Here is a 19870-nt window from a genome sequence, read left to right on the forward strand (position 1 = left end):
TTTGTTGCCTCCCCCAGCGAGCCGGCCTACGATTCAGAGTTCCAGCACTACCTGCGTGGGAAGGAGATCGTGCTGGCCGGCACTTCTGTGCCGAAGGTGAAGGGCCTGACCACCGACCAGTGCGAGGCCATGATCCGGCTAAGCCGCCTGGCCGCCTTCAACGACCTAGTGTCTAAAGTGCAGGCCGATGAGGTGAGTGCTCAGAAGAATCAAACAAGGAGTTGATGCAGTGTGGGAAGGTTAACTGTGTGCAGTTGATGCAGTGTGGGAAGGTTGACATCACCCATTTCTGTCCTTGCAGCAGTTCTTCATGTGGTTGGAAAGCAACTCCCCCGAGCTGTCTGTTCCATACCTGTGGACTGAGGAGAAAACATCGAGTGAGTCTTGAAATCTGAACACCGTGTTAGATTCAGATGTTACTTATAACAGCCTGATCATAAGACATACAGCATAGTATTAATTGTGGTTTTGGTTACTTTAGGTAATGAGTTGACTGTGCTAATCAGAAGGCATTAGAGTAATGATGCTGTAATAGCAGGTGATAGCATAACGAGTCTCTAATTGGGTCCGTTTCCTTCCCCGTGTCCAGCTCCGATCGGCCAGGCCGTTCACCAGCTGCTGCTGATCCAGGCCTTCAGGCCTGACCGCATGCTGGCCATGTCCCACATCTTTGTGTCCAAGGTCCTGGGAGAACACTTCATGTCCATCATTGAGCAGCCCCTGGATCTGGCTAGCATCGTCGACAGTGAGGTAGAGATCACACTGACAAGACTCCAACCGATAAGACCTTTCATGTTTTCCTTCTTCACCTTTGGAAGTGGTTGAAAACCAAGCATATGACAGGCGACTGCTGTTCTATTTGTTAACCCGGGGATTTCAAAATGATTCAGAACGGCGTAGCGATGTGTCAGAACCCAAAATAATGGCAACAAAAGTCTTAACTCTTAATGGTTATAGCTATCAGTGAATAAAGTTTGTCTAATTTAAGCCACACATGACCGCACAGCCTTGACTGAAAGCTCTGCTGTTAATGACCCAATGATTTGATGTGCCGTTTGCAGGTGAAGCCTGGCACACCGGTCCTCATGTGCTCTGTGCCCGGGTACGACGCCAGCGGGCTGGTGAGAGACCTGGCAGCCGAACAGAACAAGCACATCACGTCCATCTCCATTGGTAAAGACCCGACAGAAATAAACTCCTTTAATGTGGCCCAGGGAAGCACAGATGTTGTACTAAATGCCGCTCTGTCCCGTCTTTAGGCTCTGCTGAAGGATTCAACAAGGCCGACCGGGACATCAATACCGCCGTCAAGTCTGGCAGGTGGGTTGTACAGCAGGCTTCAGAAATCATATTACTCTATCAATGATGTGTCGCTGCCACTTAATTGCCTCTTGGATTCGCTTCATGTTCTGTATAACATGAATAGAAAACATGTATGTAGTTCTAGAGACACTGGGAGGTTGTCCATGACTCTGAGGTGATGCTCTTGTGTGTGTCCGGTGTCTGTCTGTGGCAGGTGGGTAATGCTGGAGAACGTCCACCTGGCGCCGGGTTGGCTGATGCAGCTGGAGAAGAAGCTGCACTCCATGCAGCCTCACGCCAGCTTCCGCCTCTTCCTCACCATGGAGATCAACCCCAAGGTGAGTCCTCCTTCCAACACCTGGGAGCGCTGACTCTGGATCAGTTCTCTGGTTTAATCCCTGTGGCTGGTTGTGACTTGGGCCAGTAATGACATTCCAGCCCCTCCCCCGTTCCCCTTTCCCCCCCCCCAAGGTACCCGTGAACCTGCTCCGGGCTGGTCGCGTCTTCGTCTTTGAGCCGCCGCCCGGTGTGAAGGCCAACATGCTGAGGACGTTCAGCAGCATTCCTGTGGCGCGCATGTGCAAGGTGAGACGGATGATCCGCCGTGGTGTCTTCTTCCTCCTTAGGGTGTATTCGAAATGGGTTCAGGCGCTATTGGAATGTCAGGGGGCGTGTCCGATGCTCATGTTGTCGTTCTCCCCTCCTCCAGGCTCCAAACGAGCGCGCCCGCCTGTATTTCCTCCTGGCCTGGTTCCACGCCGTCATCCAGGAACGACTGCGCTACGCCCCGCTGGGCTGGTCCAAGAAGTATGAGTTTGGAGAGTCGGACCTGCGCTCTGCCTGTGACACCGTGGACACCTGGCTGGACGACACTGCCAAGGTCAGGACAGTTCGTTCAAAACCATCGATTCAGTGAACATGTTCATAATAATGTGAAGGAATTTCCAATGAGTAATAAATGGAAATCGGAGACTTGATGTCTGAAGAAAATTCAACACAGAAACTCAAAACAAGCGTACACAGCTTGTTAGGGCTAGAATGGCTACACAAGTGAACTTCTTATTTAATATGCATAATCAGCACTGACCAAGTAAATGTGTAGCATTGGCTTGTGCAAGCTTCTCTTAGTTTCCAGGTTTAAGTGTAATTCCGTATATGGTCTGTTTGCACTGCAGGGACGGCAGAACATCTCCCCAGACAAGATCCCCTGGGCAGCCCTGAAGACCCTGATGGCTCAGTCCATCTACGGAGGCCGCATTGACAACGAGTTTGACCAGCGTCTGCTGAACACCTTCCTGGACCGCATCTTCACCACCAGCAGCTTCGACAGCGAGTTCAAGCTAGCCTTCAAGGTGGATGGACACAAGGACATCAAGATGCCTGATGGCATCAGGTCAGTGGCTAACCTTGGTCTATCTTTAGTGGTTAGAATCAGTGTGCACTTATTCCTGAGCATTTTCACACATTTTGTGTTCACGTCATTGATACTCTCGTCCGATTGTGCTCAGAATGCAAAGAAAGGGAGTTAGGCATGATCCCAGCTCCAGAAAATGTATTTGAAAGTGCTGTCCTAAGTGATGGCGTTAATAGAGAGTTTCTGTAGTGACCATGTTTTGGTGAGGAAGCAATGTTGTCCACAGTCTTCCTTGCTGGTGTTGAGTTAAATTAGTCATCTTGCAGTAGCAGCTACAAGGAGCAGACTCCTCTGGAGTCTGTGATTTTGAGCGGCATATTTGAATGTAGGAAAGTGTAGTTTCACAGGAGTAACAGGAACTGCTCCACAGGCAGCTACTGGAAGTCTTTTAATCTTGCAAGCGGTTTTGTATAGTTTCATGTTTCATTTGTCCACATTATTGGGCTTCTCATGTTCGTGGCTTCATGTGTGTATTTCAGACGCGAGGAGTTCATGCACTGGGTAGAGATGCTGCCCGACACCCAGACCCCATCCTGGCTGGGGTTGCCCAGCAATGCTGAGAAGGTCTTGCTCACCACTCAGGGTAATGCCCTACCCGTTATCCCGCCCACATTCCAGATGACGACCGATGGATTTCTCCACTTCTCATTTTGGCTCAGCAGTTCCATCTATTCTCCCTCAGTGTTTCTCCGCATCTTTCTCTGTTCTAACCGATCTTATTTTTACAGGACTAATCTTCCTGAGACATTTTAATGCCATTTCAGTGTCGTTCTGCTTTTGGTAGAGCACCTCTGAGTATGTGTATGGTCTCAGAAAAAAATAATAATTTTCTAAACACATCCACTTGTACATTCTAAATAATGGGCACAAACCACACTAGCCTGGAAAGTAAAATTTAGTCAAAGACTGGCAGTAGGTTAATTCCTTACAAATACAGGTTTACGTTGTCAAAAATGAAGAGTTAAACTGGCCTGCTTCCCAAGATTCCATTGACCATCCACATTAACTATGTTCTACAATCACTTATTACATTTTAATATGGCCCACCTCGAGTCCTGCTAACCTTACATAACAAGCACTAATGACCATACATGTGTCAGTGGGTGTGTTCTGCTGAGAGCAGGGGGGTCTCCTCATCCTCCAGCAGCTGTATTTCACTGCCATCATGTCACCTGAGAGCAGTCTATCTCCTGCGTCCCTGTGCTTTTTATGTTTATGTCTTTAGTGTGCAGTTTTTGTCGAACGCTGCTTTCCACCACACCCGCCCCGGTTCCACCCAGAATTTTGTTTTAAGACTCCTGTTTTAAGTTATAATGCATGGTCACAGTCGCTATTTCCCTTATGCCTAGTACACAATAGCAACAGTTTGTATTTATTTACTTGTTTGTGTTTCGTTTTTATACGTTAATACGTTATTTATTTACCCTTGTCCGTGATCTGTGTTTAAGCTTTTTGGCGCTCGAATTTTGTGTTCGCCACGGTTAATTTCTTTTCCCCTCCCTCCCCGGGCTCGTCCGCTCCCCCCTCCACCACACCCTCCCCTGACTCCCGTGCTTGTGCGGCTCAGGCACTGACATGATGGGTAAGATGCTGAAAATGCAGATGTTGGAGGATGAGGACGACCTGGCCTACGAGACGGAGAAGAAGAAGCGCACCAGCTCCTCCTCGGACGCCCAACCCGCCTGGATGAGGACCCTGCACACCACCGCCTGCAACTGGCTGCAGCTCATCCCGCAGACCGTCAACCACCTCAAGCGCACCGTGGAGAACATCAAGGTGAGGGGGACCAGGCAGTAGAGTGGCCCGTTGTGGCTTGGAGGTCTTACACGGTCCATATATAGTTTGTTTCAGTTTTCCCAATTGCTTGTCCTCATACATCACTGCCTTGTAGGGTTTGTCAGAAAGAATGTCACAATTTGAACATAATTAGAATGTTATGCAAAAATATTTTTGTTCTAATAGAAAAATGTGGGTTTGAAACACTTACGGTGTTCAGTGATTTGCATGCTTTGTGTTCACTTTCATCTGCTGAACACACCCTTCTCACGTAATCTCATTGCTGTAATAAATGTATTCTTCTGTAGCAGGCATTTGTTCACAAATGAACCGACCAAGGCACCTGTGTCTTAACAGCAACACAGACCACATTTTTCTCCTCATCCATACGCACGTAACAATCCTGGTAAACATACGTACCGGTCGGTGCCGCTGGCTTTTTGATAGCTGCTGTTGACCTGGGTTTGTTGGGCCTGTTAGGACCCGCTCTTCCGCTTTTTCGAGCGGGAGGTGAAGATGGGCGCGCGGATGCTACAGGACGTGCGGCAGGACCTGACCGACGTTGTGCATGTGTGCGAGGGCAAGAAGAAACAGACCAACGTGCTGCGCACGCTCATCAACGACCTCGTCAAAGGTGCCACACCCTGCTCTTTCTTTTTTATGGCATAACAATATAAGTGTGGACCTTAAACTGGGTTCACACTTATAGTTCACACTAAGGTTCACGTTTGAAGCAGTGTAAAAACTCTTCCCTGTACACAAATCATAATCTTTCCTTTTTAAAGGTAGCCTACCCTCTTGTGCCTTTGATTTGGATGAGCCAGAAGCGTTTTCTAGCAGAGCTATTGCATGATGGCTTGTCAAAGCTTTACTTTTCGACTGTTAACGTTGGTGTGATCCTAACAACGTGTGTTTTGTCTCCTAGGTATCCTCCCTCGCTCCTGGTCTCGCTACACTGTCCCGACTTCCATGACGGTGATCCAGTGGGTGGCAGACTTCAGCGATCGCATCAAGCAGCTGCAGATGATCTCACAGGCAGCGGCCAGCGGGGGCGCCAAAGAGCTGAAGGTTAGCTCCCCTCATGCAGAGTTTGGATAGATTCTGTGCCTACCCAAGCAGTAAGACTGTATCACATTCTTACTGCTCCTCTGACTCCTCACATGGTGTTGAGGTTGGGATTAGGGTTTTCTACAGCTGGTAATGGGCTGGTTATCTTGAAGTAGAATGCAAGTCGATGCATATTGTTGATCTGGAAGTAACCAATATTCATTACGTAAAGCAAGTAAAATATGCCTGTAAGACACTTGTCACCCCTGTGTCATGGGGTCAGCTGCACAGATAAGGGCTAAACCCAAGGCAATTTTGGTCCTTTGCAGAACATCCACGTGTGCCTGGGCAGCATGTTTGTGCCTGAGGCTTACATCACTGCCACCAGGCAGTACGTTGCCCAGGTTAACAGCTGGTCCCTGGAGGAGCTCTGCCTGGAGGTCAACGTCACCACCTCCCAGGGTGCAGCGCTCGACGCGTGCAGCTTCGGCATCAAAGGTGAGCCCCACCCGCCGTGGAGCGGGCGCTAAAGCATACTGGACGCCTGATTAGAGTATAACAGGATACGATTTCGATAGGTGGGGGACGGGGGGGTTCTTACTGTCTGACCCTCTTTTGCGCCCTATTCCCAACCTCAGGTCTGAAGCTGCAGGGTGCCACCTGTAGCAACAACAAGCTGTCGCTGTCCACAACCATCTCCACTGAGCTCCCACTCACTCAGCTCCACTGGTTGAAGCAGTGCAACACAGAGAAGAGGAACATGGTGAGGCCACAGCACTATTGCACACAATCTATGAAACCCCTATCAGCCTTCCAGACAAACCTGCTAGTATTCAGTGATACAGACCCTTGGTCATTGGACATTGTAGGGCCCAACCCTGTTGCTGGAGATCTACCATCATGTAGGTTTTCATTTCAACCTTAATTTGGCACATCTGATTCTACTAATTATCAGTTCAACAAGATCTCTAGCTGTTGAATGAGGTGTGCTTTGTTGGGGTTGGAGTGACAACCTACGAGATGGTAGATCTCCAGGAACAGGGTTGGGCAGCCCTGTCCTAGGTGGTGTGTATAGCTGAAATGCTGGTCTTTGGTCCAGTGGCATGCCCTACAGTTCACAATGGAATCCTGACTGTGTGCCAGTGCCTGCGGAAGGGTGCTCACAGGACATCGGGCAGTCAGTTGTAGCATCATCCATGGAGTGAGGCAGTGCGAAACGTGGGTGGAGGACAGATGTTCTTGTCTGCACTCTCCTGAATTGAAAAAATGCATGCCTTTAGAAAAATATTTGCCATCATTCCCACTCCTATCCCAACAGGTCACTCTCCCTGTGTACCTCAACTTCACCCGAGCTGACCTGATCTTCACCGTGGACTTCGACATCGCCACCAAGGAGGACCCTCACAACTTCTATGAGCGTGGGGTGGCTGTGCTCTGCACCGAGTAGAAGGCAACACTAAGGATGACACAAGAATTAACTATCATACTATTCATAGTAGTTTCTCAAAAAAGAAAAAAACATTTAGTAGAGTAAGTCACATAGAATCAGAGATGCATTGACATTAAAGGAACATTAACATTTTGTGAAAGTTGTTCAGAAAGTCTTGTGGTAAGAGAAAAAGAGTAAGGGAAAGTCGTTAGTTGGACCGTGTGGGAAGGAAATGAGAAGGTGGGATTTGGAGAATTTTAAAGAGGGAACCTGTATGTTTTTTTATGAAGGAAACAGTGTTTGGTATGATCATGCATAATAAATCATAATAACCATAATTTTATGTAGTGGTGTTTACTCTGAAACTTGAATGCTTGGTTGTATTGTAATAAAATCGTTCCAATAACAGACATCCACCAAATACATACTATACTATACATAAATGGAATCCCTTTAAACTGGGACGTATTGGTTCCTTAATCTGACATTTAACATCTTAAATCGCTACCCTATCCCATGCCCAGTAGCATCAGAGGTGATGTACTGCTTATACAAATAAACTGACTGATACAGTCATGATACTTGAAGCAATTTGACATTAACTTTCAATATCCAAATCTGTGTACTATGAAAAAGGTGAGTGAACACTTCTTTTGATATCACCAAATGAAAAACAGATTAACTGTTGAGTTTAGGTTAAAGATGTGTTTAGTGCATCCAGTAACTGCTCTGAATGGTACTTTTGCTGCAGTGAGAGAACTGAGGGTTCAAATCCAAGATCTGCTGCCCATAGTATTTCTTTAAGTCTCTAGTGTGGCCCTCTAATCCAGTGGTATCCAACCCTGGTCCTGGAGAGCTACAGGGTCTGCTGGTTTTCATAGTGACTCTGCACTTCATGAATCAATTAGAGCAGTTGATTACACAGTTAACTCAACTCACCTGGTGTCTTGGGTCTCAATTGGGTGCTGATTTTAAGGTGAAAACAAAAACCAACAGACCCTGTAGCTCTCCAGGACCGGGCTTGGAGACCACGGTTCTAATTCAAGTGTAACGAAACCTCATTTTCCTGCCTTTGGTTTGGTCATGCCCCATCAAGCATTCTCTGTGATACACATTTTCAGTGTGTACAAAGTAATTGAATTGGAACTTCAAAGATGCCACCTTCAGCTTAAACCTTGAGATTGGCACAACTGAAGAAACCTAAACGTACCAAAATTTTTAAAACAATGTAATTAATACTTTCAGACAGGAATATGCAATGCAGTTGGAATATGTGTTGTGGTGGTTCTAAAAATCACAGCACAGCAAATGAAATCTTAAAAGCAAAAACATATCTTTGGATTAGTACCACCACATGGTGACACCCCATACAAATATTAAATAGGATGTGGTCATTCAGATGCAGTATGTTTATGTTTTGGAGTCCATAACTTAAGTTGGTGACATCACAACACTTGAAGGTCAGCACCATTTTACCATTTGGCCTGCTTGGAACATTTTTAATTGTATAAAACATTGGAACAGAAATAACTGGCTTACAAAATTTTGACTGAAGAAAAACTACCAGGATCTCAAGGACAGTGCTGCCACTTTGATATAATTTCAAGTGCAATATTTATTTTCTTCAAACAAACAGAAGTACTGAACTCCACCATCAAAGCAAAACTTATGCTGCGCATAACCTTATACAATATAAATTGTGTACATAAGGCAAAACGTGCTTTAAGCATGAAGCCCTTGGTGAATTGTTCCCAATTCCACATTTCAAAAATTAAGAAAAATGACTCGTCCCTTCTGTGCAAAGAACAGAACAGCCATGAGCACTCAATACATTGTATCAGCCAATAAAAAAACTAACTTCACAAAAGTCAATGATATTAGCAGTATCAGTAGCTTCTGGTTTAGGGTGCCAAGCTGTACACATTTCAAGACTCACTTATTTATTTTGGTTGTAGACTGGAGAATATTCTGCATAGTCACAACCCACATGAATTAGGGATCTGGTGCAGTGTGACCACAAACACTCGATCATATAATACAGAGTTTTTAAATTAATCTTCAATTAATAGGAAATACACCCCTTGGCTTACAATGGATTGGAAAGATGTATGGCTCAAATGTGCTTCATGAAGAAATAGTCACTGCTGTTTTTCCTGTAGATACAAGTCTACAGGGGAAAGTGGGCCACTTCCATGTCCACAACACATTGCCTCTTCCTTGGACCGCGCTCCCCTGCTTCAGCACCTGGGAAACATGACTTGCGTTTGGGAAGGGACTTTAGAGGCGTTGGGCTGTTGGGAGATTTGGGATGCAGCCTATGAGATCCCGCCTGGCTCTTGTGGGAGGGGCTTTCAGGCAGTCGGACAGGAGTCACACCCACGTAGGCAAAGACTCCAGGTGTGCAGAGGGATGATTCTGTGTGCATCCCAGAATCTATGGCCATCTCTTTCATGTGTTCCTTATGGCCTTTGGGGGACAAGAGGCCATGGTCAGCTTTTCGAATTTCGGAGTCACTTGATGATCTCATCTGGACATCCGGAGCCGGCAGTGTTGGTGTGCTGGCCTGGGCCCCGCATTTCCCCACCTCCCTGGAGAAAGTAGCTGCGTTTGCAGTCCCCCTGCGACCCCTGCTCCGCATTCTGCAGCCTCCCTGCCGCTGTCCTTTTGGGCCACATTTAGATGACCCAGAGTCCTCTGAGCTCCCATCATAGGGGTCCAAAGACTTGAGAAAAACAGGCATGATAAATAGATTAAAATGCAATGCACACTGGGAAATGTAGTGAGTCATACTCAAAGGAGTCGGCAGTATAAAGTAGTTTACAGAATCACTGCAAAGGATTACAAGCAACTTTGGTATACTTTGGTATATAGACCAGTGCTTTGCTTTTACTCACTGGTAGTTGATAGCGTCCAGGCTTTGGTACAAATGTCAGCATCTTGTGGGTTCGGCTCTCAGATGTATTAGAAACACATCCCTAGACGGAGCAATACAACAGATGTATTCATACAGTGGTGAGACCCAGCATGTGCTTTTCCTTCTCCTTTACCCCACAAAAGCGTTTTGGTTTTGAACCCAATTTAATTCAGAATAACACACACAGTCAAGTGAAATACCTTGGTGCTTGTGTCAGACCATCTCGGACTAGTGTCTGACTCCGAGTCCGTGCTGGATTCTACTTTACACATCTCCTGGGATAAAGTGAGTTAAAATAAAAAGGGAAATAAAAAACACTGCTTAATCTCATCAACTATCTTCACAGGCATATTACATTACATTACAGGCATTTAGCAGACGCACTTATCCAGAGTGACTTACACAACTTTTACATAGCATTTTACATTGTATCCATTTATACAGCTGGATATATACTGAAGCAATTTCGGAATATATACTGAAGCATATATACTACCACTTCTGTTGCCTCCTTTTCCGTCCAAATAAACTTATGTCCTATGATTACACAAACTAATACTTCACTTGTTGTGTGGTAAAGCTATGAGGATATTTGTCTATCTTATCCACCCTCTAAGTAATGCATCTACAGTGCAGTGTCTATGCACTGCAGTTCCCTTTTTTCATACGGAAAACTAAATGGGTACTAAAAGGACCAGGCATTTCTGGATATGCTCACCATGTACTTGAAAGCCAATCTGTCCACACAACCTGTACTTTTCTGTCCATCTTTCCCATCACGAGACCCTGCTCACACAGAGATGACAAAGCCAGTTATGAGGTGCACTGGTATGTCAGGTATGTGGATTTATTGCAAAAGACCTGTATTTTTTATGGTCAGCAGAACATAACCACCTAATGCACAAAATCTGTTCAGTGTTGTTCTTCTGAAAAGTTTAGTAACAATGCCTGCGGGAGGATACAAAAAGAATATGTGCAGCTAACCACAGGTACAAGTGTATCTGTACTACAATGTCTTCAGAGACAAAAATATTTACTTGATTTTCAGGTTTAGTAAAAAAAAATTAATGCAGGACTCAATGTTTCAGTCTGAAACCAAGCACCTTTCGCGTCCATAATACAGCAGATATATTTGTTACATACTTTATATATGGGACTAGCAGTGAGCATACAGAAACGCATAAAGTACATCGAGGGATTGGGACTATTTGACACTGCTTCTGAAGCTTTGCAAAATATTAATATGCAATCTCAGCGCAAAGGTGGAGGTTGTAAATTATGTGCTAAGAAAACTTTTCATGATTCCACGCACCTGCGTATTATGAAGACTTCACACCCTGGTTCGCATTCACGTAATTCAGCATCAAATACTTACATGCCTTGGAAGTTAAGCAGGCTACTTAACTGTGCAATTCGCTTAGTAAATGACAGAAAGAAACTAATACCGATGCACGCCAAGAAAATCTAAATTCAGTGGCATTAGGCTATGAAAAAACTCGTTTCTTCAATGCAAAGGCGGGTAACAATTCCGGGTGAAGACACTCTGACACGAATAGAGTCTAGCTCTGAAAATATGGAGAATTTTCATCAGGACTTCACAAAACATTATTGACCGCGAAAGGAAGGCACTCGTAGCACCGACAGAATTTCTGGTTGAAAATTTTTAACTGCTTAGTCAATGCAAAACATTGTTACCTTGAACCGCCTGTTTCTGCCTTCGCTTTTTACGCCTAGTCGACATTCTGCTGTATGAAGCGTTTTTGTCGCCCCCTTTAACAGAAATGGACATTGCACGCAGATTTTCGACGACTGAACACATATGACACGAATTCCATAACGAGTTAGATATTCGCAGCCTTTTGCGACAAAAAAAACAATTTATGCAGATGTTAGCAAAGACTGTATAACTAGCCCACCACCAAAATCATCTGCTTTATTATAACTGCATAAATCTCTAATAACATTTGTATTTTGGCTTGGGTATTGGGTGAACTGAAATACTCCACACCAATACTGCAAATCCTCATGCTTCACCTAGGAACTCCAGGCTACATAATGTACAGATCTTGTAAATTACCAAATTATAATTGGCGTACTCCTTTGAATCCCAAGCAAATGGTATTCATTGCCGGAGTTTAGGGCACAAGTCATATCGGCATTTGTGAGGCAAATTATTGTTTCATAGGGAGGTCAGAAACTTGCAGACATGCCTTTCCTTCCCTTTATTACTACATTTATTTAATCCTTTTTATGAATATTTAAGCATTGGCTTAAAATCAGTTCCCCATCAATACCAGTCAAGAAGAAGGCAGGGCTGGAATCATAGTCTTTCTGAATCTACTTGGGCCCTTTCCACTATTACGATAAGAAAAATGAAATTGTGTTATGTAATTGGACCATTTCACACGCACGCACGCACACACACACGCAAAGCATACTAAGACAATATGCATAATAGTATATTCATAAAAAGAGTAATCCAAGGATGTGTATTCTAGATCCAACCATTTCAACACTTTTATTTCAAAGAAATGTACAACGCAAGTTATTTCACACACAAAAAAGTATTGGAATGTAAAAAATACAAAATAAAAAAACTAAACATTACAAAATTAAATGGAAAACAAATTAATAAAAATACAGAATGTCAGCAGGTACTGCAATGAACAGGGTAATCGATTTTCATTTTTAAGCATCAAAATTGGTCACATGCAGTCAGCACTGGTACTCCAGATTTCAAACCAACTAAAGTTAAGCATTCAAACTCAGTCGACTTCCTCCATCCTGGATGCATCGTCGTCTCCTTCCAAGGGCGGCATATCCTCAACAGTAGCAGGTTTAGTTTCCGTCTCCATTGACATGTCATCCTCATCAATACCTGGTAAAGGATAGGGGGTTTGTGAGCTGATTTTGCACAAAGGACCCAGTCACCCACAACTTTCAACAAGATAATCCCTGACCTGCTAAAGCAGATGAGGGGACAGTGAGTCAATGGTTGCAAAATAGTATGAGCAGAGATGATTTTGACTTTCGAGGGCACTCACCCAGGCCAAGCTTAATCATCCTGTAGATGCGATTTGAGTGTGTTTGGGGATCATCCAACGTGAAGCCTGAGGATAATAATGCAGTCTCGAAGAGAAGGATGACTAGGTCCTTTACTGACTTGTCGTTTTTGTCAGCCTCGGCCTTCTGTCTGAGAGTCTCGACAATGGGGTGCTCGGGATTAATCTCAAGGTGCTTCTTTGCAGCCATGTAGCCCATAGTGGAGTTATCCCTCAGCGCCTGAGCTTTCATTATCCTCTCCATATTGGCTGTCCAGCCATAAGTGCTGGTGACAATGCAGCAGGGGGAAGCCACTAAGCGGTTGGAGACTGTGACCTGGTCCAAACCAAGCAAAAGGGTTAGTCACAAGCAATGGACATGGTTCTATGACAGCTGCCAGCAATCTTTCATTTCCTAGGCATACATTCAGCTTGCTCATGCCTGAAACATGACAAGAGACAGGGATTACAGTAAAGTGCTTTGGAGGCAGTGATGCATCTCACCTTCTCTACTTTCTTCTCCAAGATGTCTTTCATAATCTTGCAGAGGTTCTCAAACTTTACTTTTTTCTCCTCTTGCCTTTTCTTCTCCTCCTCATCCTCAGGCAGCTCCAGGCCCTCTTTGGTCACAGACACCAGGTTCTTTCCTTCAAACTCTTTGAGCTGCTGGACGCAGTACTCATCGATGGGCTCAATCATGTAGATTACCTCAAGGCCCGCCTTGCGAAGGCGCTCCACAAAGGCACAGTTGGCCACTTGGTCTTTTGTCTCACCTGCAGGAACACAAAGTCACAACTGAGACTAGTTGCAAATCTGTGAAGAGCCACTGATGGACAGATCTGACAGGCACTTGTATGATAATATTCAAGGACTTGCCACTGATTTATCACTTTGGAGTGAGATAAGTGACCTATGGTCTAGGCCAGTGTTTCTCAACCCCGGTCCTGGGGACCCACTGTGTATGCTTTTGTTCCAACTACAGTAAAAAACTCATATTGCAATGAGCTGCTAATTGTTCTTAATTGATTAATTGATTAAGAAATTGGGTTTTAGAAAAACCAGCATACACAGTGGGTCCCCAGAACCAAGGTTGAGAAACACTGCTCTAGGCTGAAAAAAAAATACTCACCAGTAATGTAGTAGATATGTTTCTGATTGTCCTTCATGCGAGTGACATAGTCCTTGAGGGACACCATCTCATCTCCAGAGGCAGAGGTATAGTATCTTAGCAGCTCTGACAACTTCTTGCGGTTCTGAGAATCCTCATGGATTCCAAGCTGAGGGCGGGGGGTAATTTTTATCATTTGATCATGTCGCTCATTTGCAAAGTAAAAGTAAAAGTAAAGTAGTACATACAACAAAAATGACTACACTACATCAACATAATCCTTTATAGAAAGAAACTATTAGATGAGTTAGTGACTAGGTGAAGTTCCGCTTCTAGCTACTCAGCAAAAAGCTAAAATGACACCCTGGTCAATTTCACAAATATAAGGCGACAGTTGTTTTTAGGACTGACCTTGATGTTCTTGGAGAACTGCTCATAGCACTTCTTGTAGTTGTCCTTAGCCTCAGCAAGCTCAGTAAACAGCTCCAAGCACTTCTTCACCAGGTTCTTACGGATCACCTTCAGGATCTTGCTCTGCTGCAACATCTCTCTGGAGATGTTCAGGGGAAGGTCCTCAGAGTCCACCACACCTTTGATGAAGTCTAATAGGAACACACAAGGCAGTGCTTTAGCAGATTGGTCTGTGAACACCTTCAATCCAAATTTAAGCACATCAAGCAATTCAGCCACTTTAGGAGATATGCCTTCTGCCTACTTACTGAGGTATTCTGGTATGAGCTCATCACAGTTGTCCATGATGAACACCCTGCGCACATAGAGCTTGATGTTGTTCTTCTTCTTCTTGTTCTCAAACAGGTCGAAGGGGGCACGCCTTGGCACAAAGAGGAGGGCCCTGAACTCCAGCTGGCCTTCAACTGAAAAGTGCTGCCAGCAGAGAACGATCAGGGTGAGGGAGAACTCGAAAGGAACAAAATGCAAACCTCTTTACAGGACTAAGATGATAATTTTCTGTGACTGCAGTGTTGCTTACAAATGAGACATATTACATTTCATGGTACCACGGGCTGTCATGAGGAGACTACATCATATAAAACTACACTGGAGGTGTGAAACGTATCCAAAAAAGATGAGTCTTCAGCAAAGAGGGAACTCAGGGTGCTTTATTGATTGGCTCAGAGTAATGACAGCCCTGATATTAAGCCTCACCTTTACAGCCAGGTGGTCCTCCCAGTCATTGGTCAGGCTCTTGTAAAACTCGCCGTACTCCTCTGTGGTAATGTCATCTGGGTTTCTTGTCCAGATGGGCTTGGTCTTGTTCAGCTCCTCCTGGTCAATGTACTTCTCCTTGATCTTCTTCTTCTTCTTCTTGTCGGAGCTCTGTTTCTCATCCTCCTCTTCGTCAGAGCCCACATCCTCAATGTCAGGTTTGTCCTCTTCACTCTTTTCCTCTTTGTCCTTTTCCTCCTCTGCCTCATCGTCACTCACCTCCTTATCACGCTCTTTCTCCACCTGTGCCAAGAACAGAGCTTAGGACGCAGTACCAGGGCAGCCTGAACAATGGGATTTCTCCACTTATTCTTTGTTGGACAGCTCAAATGAGATTATCACATGCTTTAGCACATAACATTTCTGCTGTACCCACTGTCTCTTTGTGCTCATGTACTAGCGTTCAAATACTGCTGAACTTCAGGGCTATCAAGATGGTACTTACAAACAGTGTAATAGGGTATCCAATAAACTGGGAGTGCTTTTTTACAATTTCTTTCACCCTCCGCTCCTCAAGGTATTCGGACTGGTCCTCTTTCAAATGCAGAATCACTTTTGTTCCACGGCCCAGAGGCTCACCTGATAGATGAACAAGTATTTTAATTGAATGAGGCCATGTATATCATGAATCACACAAATACATTAAAATATTTTATCTAGTACACAATATATTGGAGAATGCAGTACTAGCAGACTTGTCATAAAATAAGCAAGATCACACACAGTTTATCACAGTTCATTACTGTGATCTGATCTTATCACAATTTATGATTGTAATCTTACAGGTGTCCACTTTGACTGTGAAAGAGCCCCCAGCAGATGATTCCCAGGTATACTGCTCATCGTCATTGTGCTTGGTGATGACGGTCACCCTCTCAGCTACCAGGTAGGCGGAATAGAAGCCCACACCAAATTGACCAATCATAGAGATGTCAGCCCCAGCCTGCAGGGCCTCCATAAAAGCCTTCGTTCCTGACTTGGCAATGGTTCCCAGGTTGTTGATCAGGTCAGCCTTAGTCATCCCGATGCCTGTGTCGACGAGGGTTAGCGTGCGCTCCTCTTTGTTCGGAATGATGTCAATCTTGAGGTCTTTCCCAGAATCCAGCTTGGCAGGGTCTGTCAGGCTCTCATATCTGATTTTGTCAAGAGCCTTTCAGAAGAAAAATTCTCATGTTTATTTGGTATTTTCACTTAAATTAAACAATAATAATCACAATAAAGTTCTCTACATTCCTTCAAAGCTTCATCTAATAGAGGACAGCAGACAAGAGACAATTTCATTCTTACAAGTATTTATGTGCAAACATGTAAATCTTCAGCTGAATGTCGCATACTTGATTATATATATCTCGTATCTTCCTAGTGGAAAATGCGTAACTTTTGATAGATGGAGGTTATTTTTCATTACGGATATACAAGTTTCAAATCCTTATGGTTGTGACATTTATCATAAACTGGGTTTCTGACACATGGTGACTCTGCCCCATTTTGACTCATTTGGCACTTTAGTGCATGTACATTTTTATGACCATAAGACTTACTACTATTGTGAATTTATTAGTATCATTAAGATGGCAGTCAAGCTCATATGTGCAGTGGCAGTGTACTATTTTCATCTTCTTCCATTTACACAGGATTATAAAAATATACATGCAAAATTTTGCAGCCATAAATATGCTGTTCACCGGGTTAAGTAAGAGGTCTCCCAAAGTCAAACTTTGTAGAGAAAATCACCTGTATACATATTCTACTTAAATCAGAAATACTTATAGAACCATTGTCAAATTTAAACATTTGATGGCTAAAACTAAACATCTATATGCAGGAGCTTTAAAATGGAACAAATCACCAGCCTGTCTACATTCAATAACTTTCTACCAGCAGCAAATTAAAGATAATAGTACAAGTACAGTTCATTATAAAACTCTTTAATCTAATAATACATTTTAATTTTTATTAGTTAATTAAAAAAAATTAGTTAATAATAATTAAAAGTTAATTATTACTTTCTTTTTCTATTTTTTCCTAATTCCTGGGGTAGTTCCCACCTTCATATCTGTTTCCATTAGGTATTTATCTTTGACCACATTATTACTTACATTAATACATTTGATATGTAGCCTAACATAATTTAGTCAAAGCTGCACACAGACCAGTTACCCCACAGTATACTCACATCTGAGGAGTTGGAGATGAGCTCCCTGAGGAAGATCTCTTTGTTGGAGTAGAAAGTATTGATAATCAGGGACATCAGTTGGGCAATCTCCGCCTGGAAGGCAAAAGTCTCCACCTCCTCCTCCATGGGCTGATCATTTGCTTCAGGCATCTGAGGACACAGAATACAAATACCCACTAGCCATCACAGCATACAACCCTGACACACCCTGTAAAATCTCAAACCTTGAACAGTTCCATCTACTATACAGGAAAATGTCAGGGGCAGCTACTAAACGGTGCTACTTCAAGGCAAGGGCTCACATAATGCACAGTACTGAGAGCTCCTCATGCAATAGTGCACACTGGCTGTGAAGGTTTTATCTTTCATACTCAACCATTTTAGAGGGCTGCGAGTGTAAGTGTATTCTGCAGCACACTCTTCAGGAAGTAAACCACACTTTTCAGGAGCAGGTCACATAAATCAGAGAGCGACAGGCAGGGCCTGTTTCCTACAAGGCCGGGATGTCTTACTGCACTTCTGTAGAGCCGTCGAAAAATATTATGGAGGATATTTTTCACATACAGCCTACTTCGTACTAAAAATATGTATAAATAGTAGGCAGTATGCTTAGTAGACAGTACATATGTTTAGGACACAGTACTTAGGAGGCTGGGTTGGACACGGCCTCTGCTTTCTCGGCTCTTGCTAGCTGACTGCGCGCTACTACATGAAAGTTGCTGCTATCTCTTACAGTGTAAGGTTGGAATTAGAGTTGTTAGTAGGGCAGGCTACGAAATGATAATGACAACTTATATGTGTCCCATAATGCAGACAATTGTCGGTGTTAGAACAGAAATGAGCTACGTCCAAAACAGCATACTTGCCTACTATTATGTATATAAGTTCAGTACGGATGAGAAAGATATTAAGTAGGTGAAATTTTCTCTAAATGTAGTCAACTGAAAATCCCCAGATGATCGCTTAATTCCAGGGTTTCGCTGAGTGTGTTCAGGAGCACGCATTTCAGGAAGTAAACCATGCTTTTTAGGAGGTGAGGCAGAGCCATCTCTGGGTAGTATAAAACAGAGAGGAACAGGCCTTTTTACCACAAGGACGGGACTTCCACAGTATTTTTTGCATACTGCCTATTGCTTGCTAAAAATATGCACTAAACAGTAAACAGTGTGCTTAGTAGAGAGTACATATTTTGAGGGCACAGTAGTTAGAGGCTTCAAACACGAACATTGTGTTGAACTTAGAGTCCTGTAGATTTAACATTAATAATGATAAAACTCCATCAAACTAAACTTGCCTCAGGGGTGTTATAAAGGAATATGTATTTATATTCCGAAAGCACTTTTTTAATCGCAAAATGTGACAATATTGTTGCACAGTACAGCCCTGTTTCACCATAGAACGACCGAGACAAATATTCAAAACCAAGGGGTAAACTCTGCTTGCACTTATACTCCTGCACGTGAATACTGAACACCAGTTACCCAAAAAAAATAACTTTACAAACCTGAAAAATAAAATCACAAATCCGTTACATTTTATGCTAAATAGCCTAGTTTACCCAATATGTGTTGCATTGAGCGAATACAAAAAGTACATTTCCCGAATTTGTTAAATTTTATTATGTAAGAACTTGTTCTGACATTTAGTTAATTTCAATTTAACTGATTTCTATGCGGCCAACTTTAATCTTACGATGAGGGGGCACAAGTATTTAAGCGACCAAGAGTTAAATTTAATTACAGTACTCTCTGGCTCAGCTTAGTTTAATTTACCTCGAAGCAGCAGACCTGGAGTTTTCTGGAGATTCTGTCGGGCGTTGCTGATATGAATGTCTTTACTAAGCTATCTTCGCAACCTATGATGTGTTAAGGTGAATGACAAACACGAGGTTACAAACACTCAAGCAATCAGTTGGTGTAAAATATTGGCAATAGTTAACGTACGTAGCCTGACTAGTTAATGTTTTATAAATTGACACAGTGTATTGTATCTCTGGCTTACCTTTCTTGTTCCTTTTGTATATTAATTCCTTTTTTGTTGGTCACGTGTAGTTATCTTGCTAACTAGCAAAACTACTAGCCTATTTAGCTATTCACCTGCATTCCTCGCCTCGCAGCTGGTTAACTTAACTGTTCCTTCTGTCCTGGCTAGTATGTACTGTACAGATAGTTCGAGAAGCGCAGCTTCCAGAAGCCTCTCGAAGCCTCTGTTGCCAGATTTTCCTTAAATCCCCAATCGCTGAGTAAAAACCCCCCATTTGAAGCAGGTATTTTTTCTCATGCCAGTGAAAGAATGATATCCTGAAGTTGGTAGAAAATGAATACATTATAGCGTCTAAAATTATCGCATTTCTCTAAAGACAGTCTGAATATTCAATGAAGATTAAAAACTAAATAATAGCATAAAATAAATAATTAAAAAGAAAGTTAGCTGAAT

The 19870-nt window shown here is 43.4% G+C and overlaps 3 protein-coding genes across 9 annotated transcripts in view; 1 reads left to right on the forward strand and 2 right to left on the reverse strand.

Moving 5' to 3' along the window:
• Positions 1–7306, forward strand: part of dync1h1 (dynein, cytoplasmic 1, heavy chain 1) — a 35797-nt gene extending 28491 nt beyond the window's left edge. For 2 of the 3 annotated variants that reach the window (XM_035387272.1, XM_035387280.1), the window contains exons 63-78: positions 18–192; positions 302–377; positions 590–750; positions 1062–1173; positions 1260–1320; positions 1517–1640; positions 1774–1887; positions 2012–2182; positions 2478–2695; positions 3196–3299; positions 4284–4492; positions 4973–5126; positions 5418–5560; positions 5869–6037; positions 6178–6302; positions 6858–7306. In XM_035387272.1, coding sequence (XP_035243163.1) covers positions 18–192; positions 302–377; positions 590–750; positions 1062–1173; positions 1260–1320; positions 1517–1640; positions 1774–1887; positions 2012–2182; positions 2478–2695; positions 3196–3299; positions 4284–4492; positions 4973–5126; positions 5418–5560; positions 5869–6037; positions 6178–6302; positions 6858–6986 — 2245 coding nt within the window. In that variant the 3' untranslated portion in view covers positions 6987–7306. The remainder of the gene's footprint in view (positions 1–17; positions 193–301; positions 378–589; positions 751–1061; positions 1174–1259; positions 1321–1516; positions 1641–1773; positions 1888–2011; positions 2183–2477; positions 2696–3195; positions 3300–4283; positions 4493–4972; positions 5127–5417; positions 5561–5868; positions 6038–6177; positions 6303–6857) is intronic. The other variant, XM_035387288.1, reaches the window with a different exon arrangement.
• Positions 7307–8451: 1145 nt separating this feature from the next.
• LOC118223648 lies at positions 8452–11674 on the reverse strand. Of its 4 annotated transcripts, none has more exons than XM_035410469.1 (5): positions 11578–11674; positions 10601–10668; positions 10083–10154; positions 9863–9943; positions 8452–9690 (listed from the first exon to the last, which is right to left on the reverse strand). In XM_035410469.1, exons 1-5 carry the CDS (start codon positions 11669–11671, stop codon positions 9136–9138), a joined length of 870 nt encoding a protein of 289 aa, XP_035266360.1. In that variant the 5' UTR covers positions 11672–11674; the 3' UTR covers positions 8452–9135. The 4 variants fall into 4 exon arrangements, with proteins under 4 accessions (XP_035266360.1, XP_035266350.1, XP_035266380.1 ...); XM_035410459.1 differs by having other exon boundaries at positions 10083–10157; XM_035410489.1 differs by lacking the exon at positions 11578–11674 and adding an exon at positions 11195–11530.
• A 700-nt stretch (positions 11675–12374) lies between these two features.
• LOC118213512 (heat shock protein HSP 90-alpha) lies at positions 12375–19604 on the reverse strand. Of its 2 annotated transcripts, XM_035392490.1 has the most exons (12): positions 19436–19604; positions 19207–19289; positions 17435–17584; positions 16042–16408; positions 15704–15837; positions 15199–15501; positions 14751–14916; positions 14443–14633; positions 14053–14200; positions 13428–13696; positions 12927–13260; positions 12375–12760 (listed from the first exon to the last, which is right to left on the reverse strand). In XM_035392490.1, the coding sequence occupies exons 3-12, from the start codon at positions 17582–17584 to the stop codon at positions 12648–12650; spliced, it is 2175 nt and encodes a 724-aa protein (XP_035248381.1). In that variant the 5' UTR covers positions 19207–19289; positions 19436–19604; the 3' UTR covers positions 12375–12647. The 2 variants fall into 2 exon arrangements, with proteins under 2 accessions (XP_035248381.1, XP_035248382.1); XM_035392491.1 differs by lacking the exon at positions 19207–19289.
• Between the last annotated feature and the right edge of the window lie 266 nt (positions 19605–19870).

The sequence above is a fragment of the Anguilla anguilla genome, chromosome 1, assembly GCF_013347855.1.
Source record: "Anguilla anguilla isolate fAngAng1 chromosome 1, fAngAng1.pri, whole genome shotgun sequence".
Classification (NCBI taxonomy): Eukaryota; Metazoa; Chordata; class Actinopteri; order Anguilliformes; family Anguillidae; genus Anguilla; species Anguilla anguilla.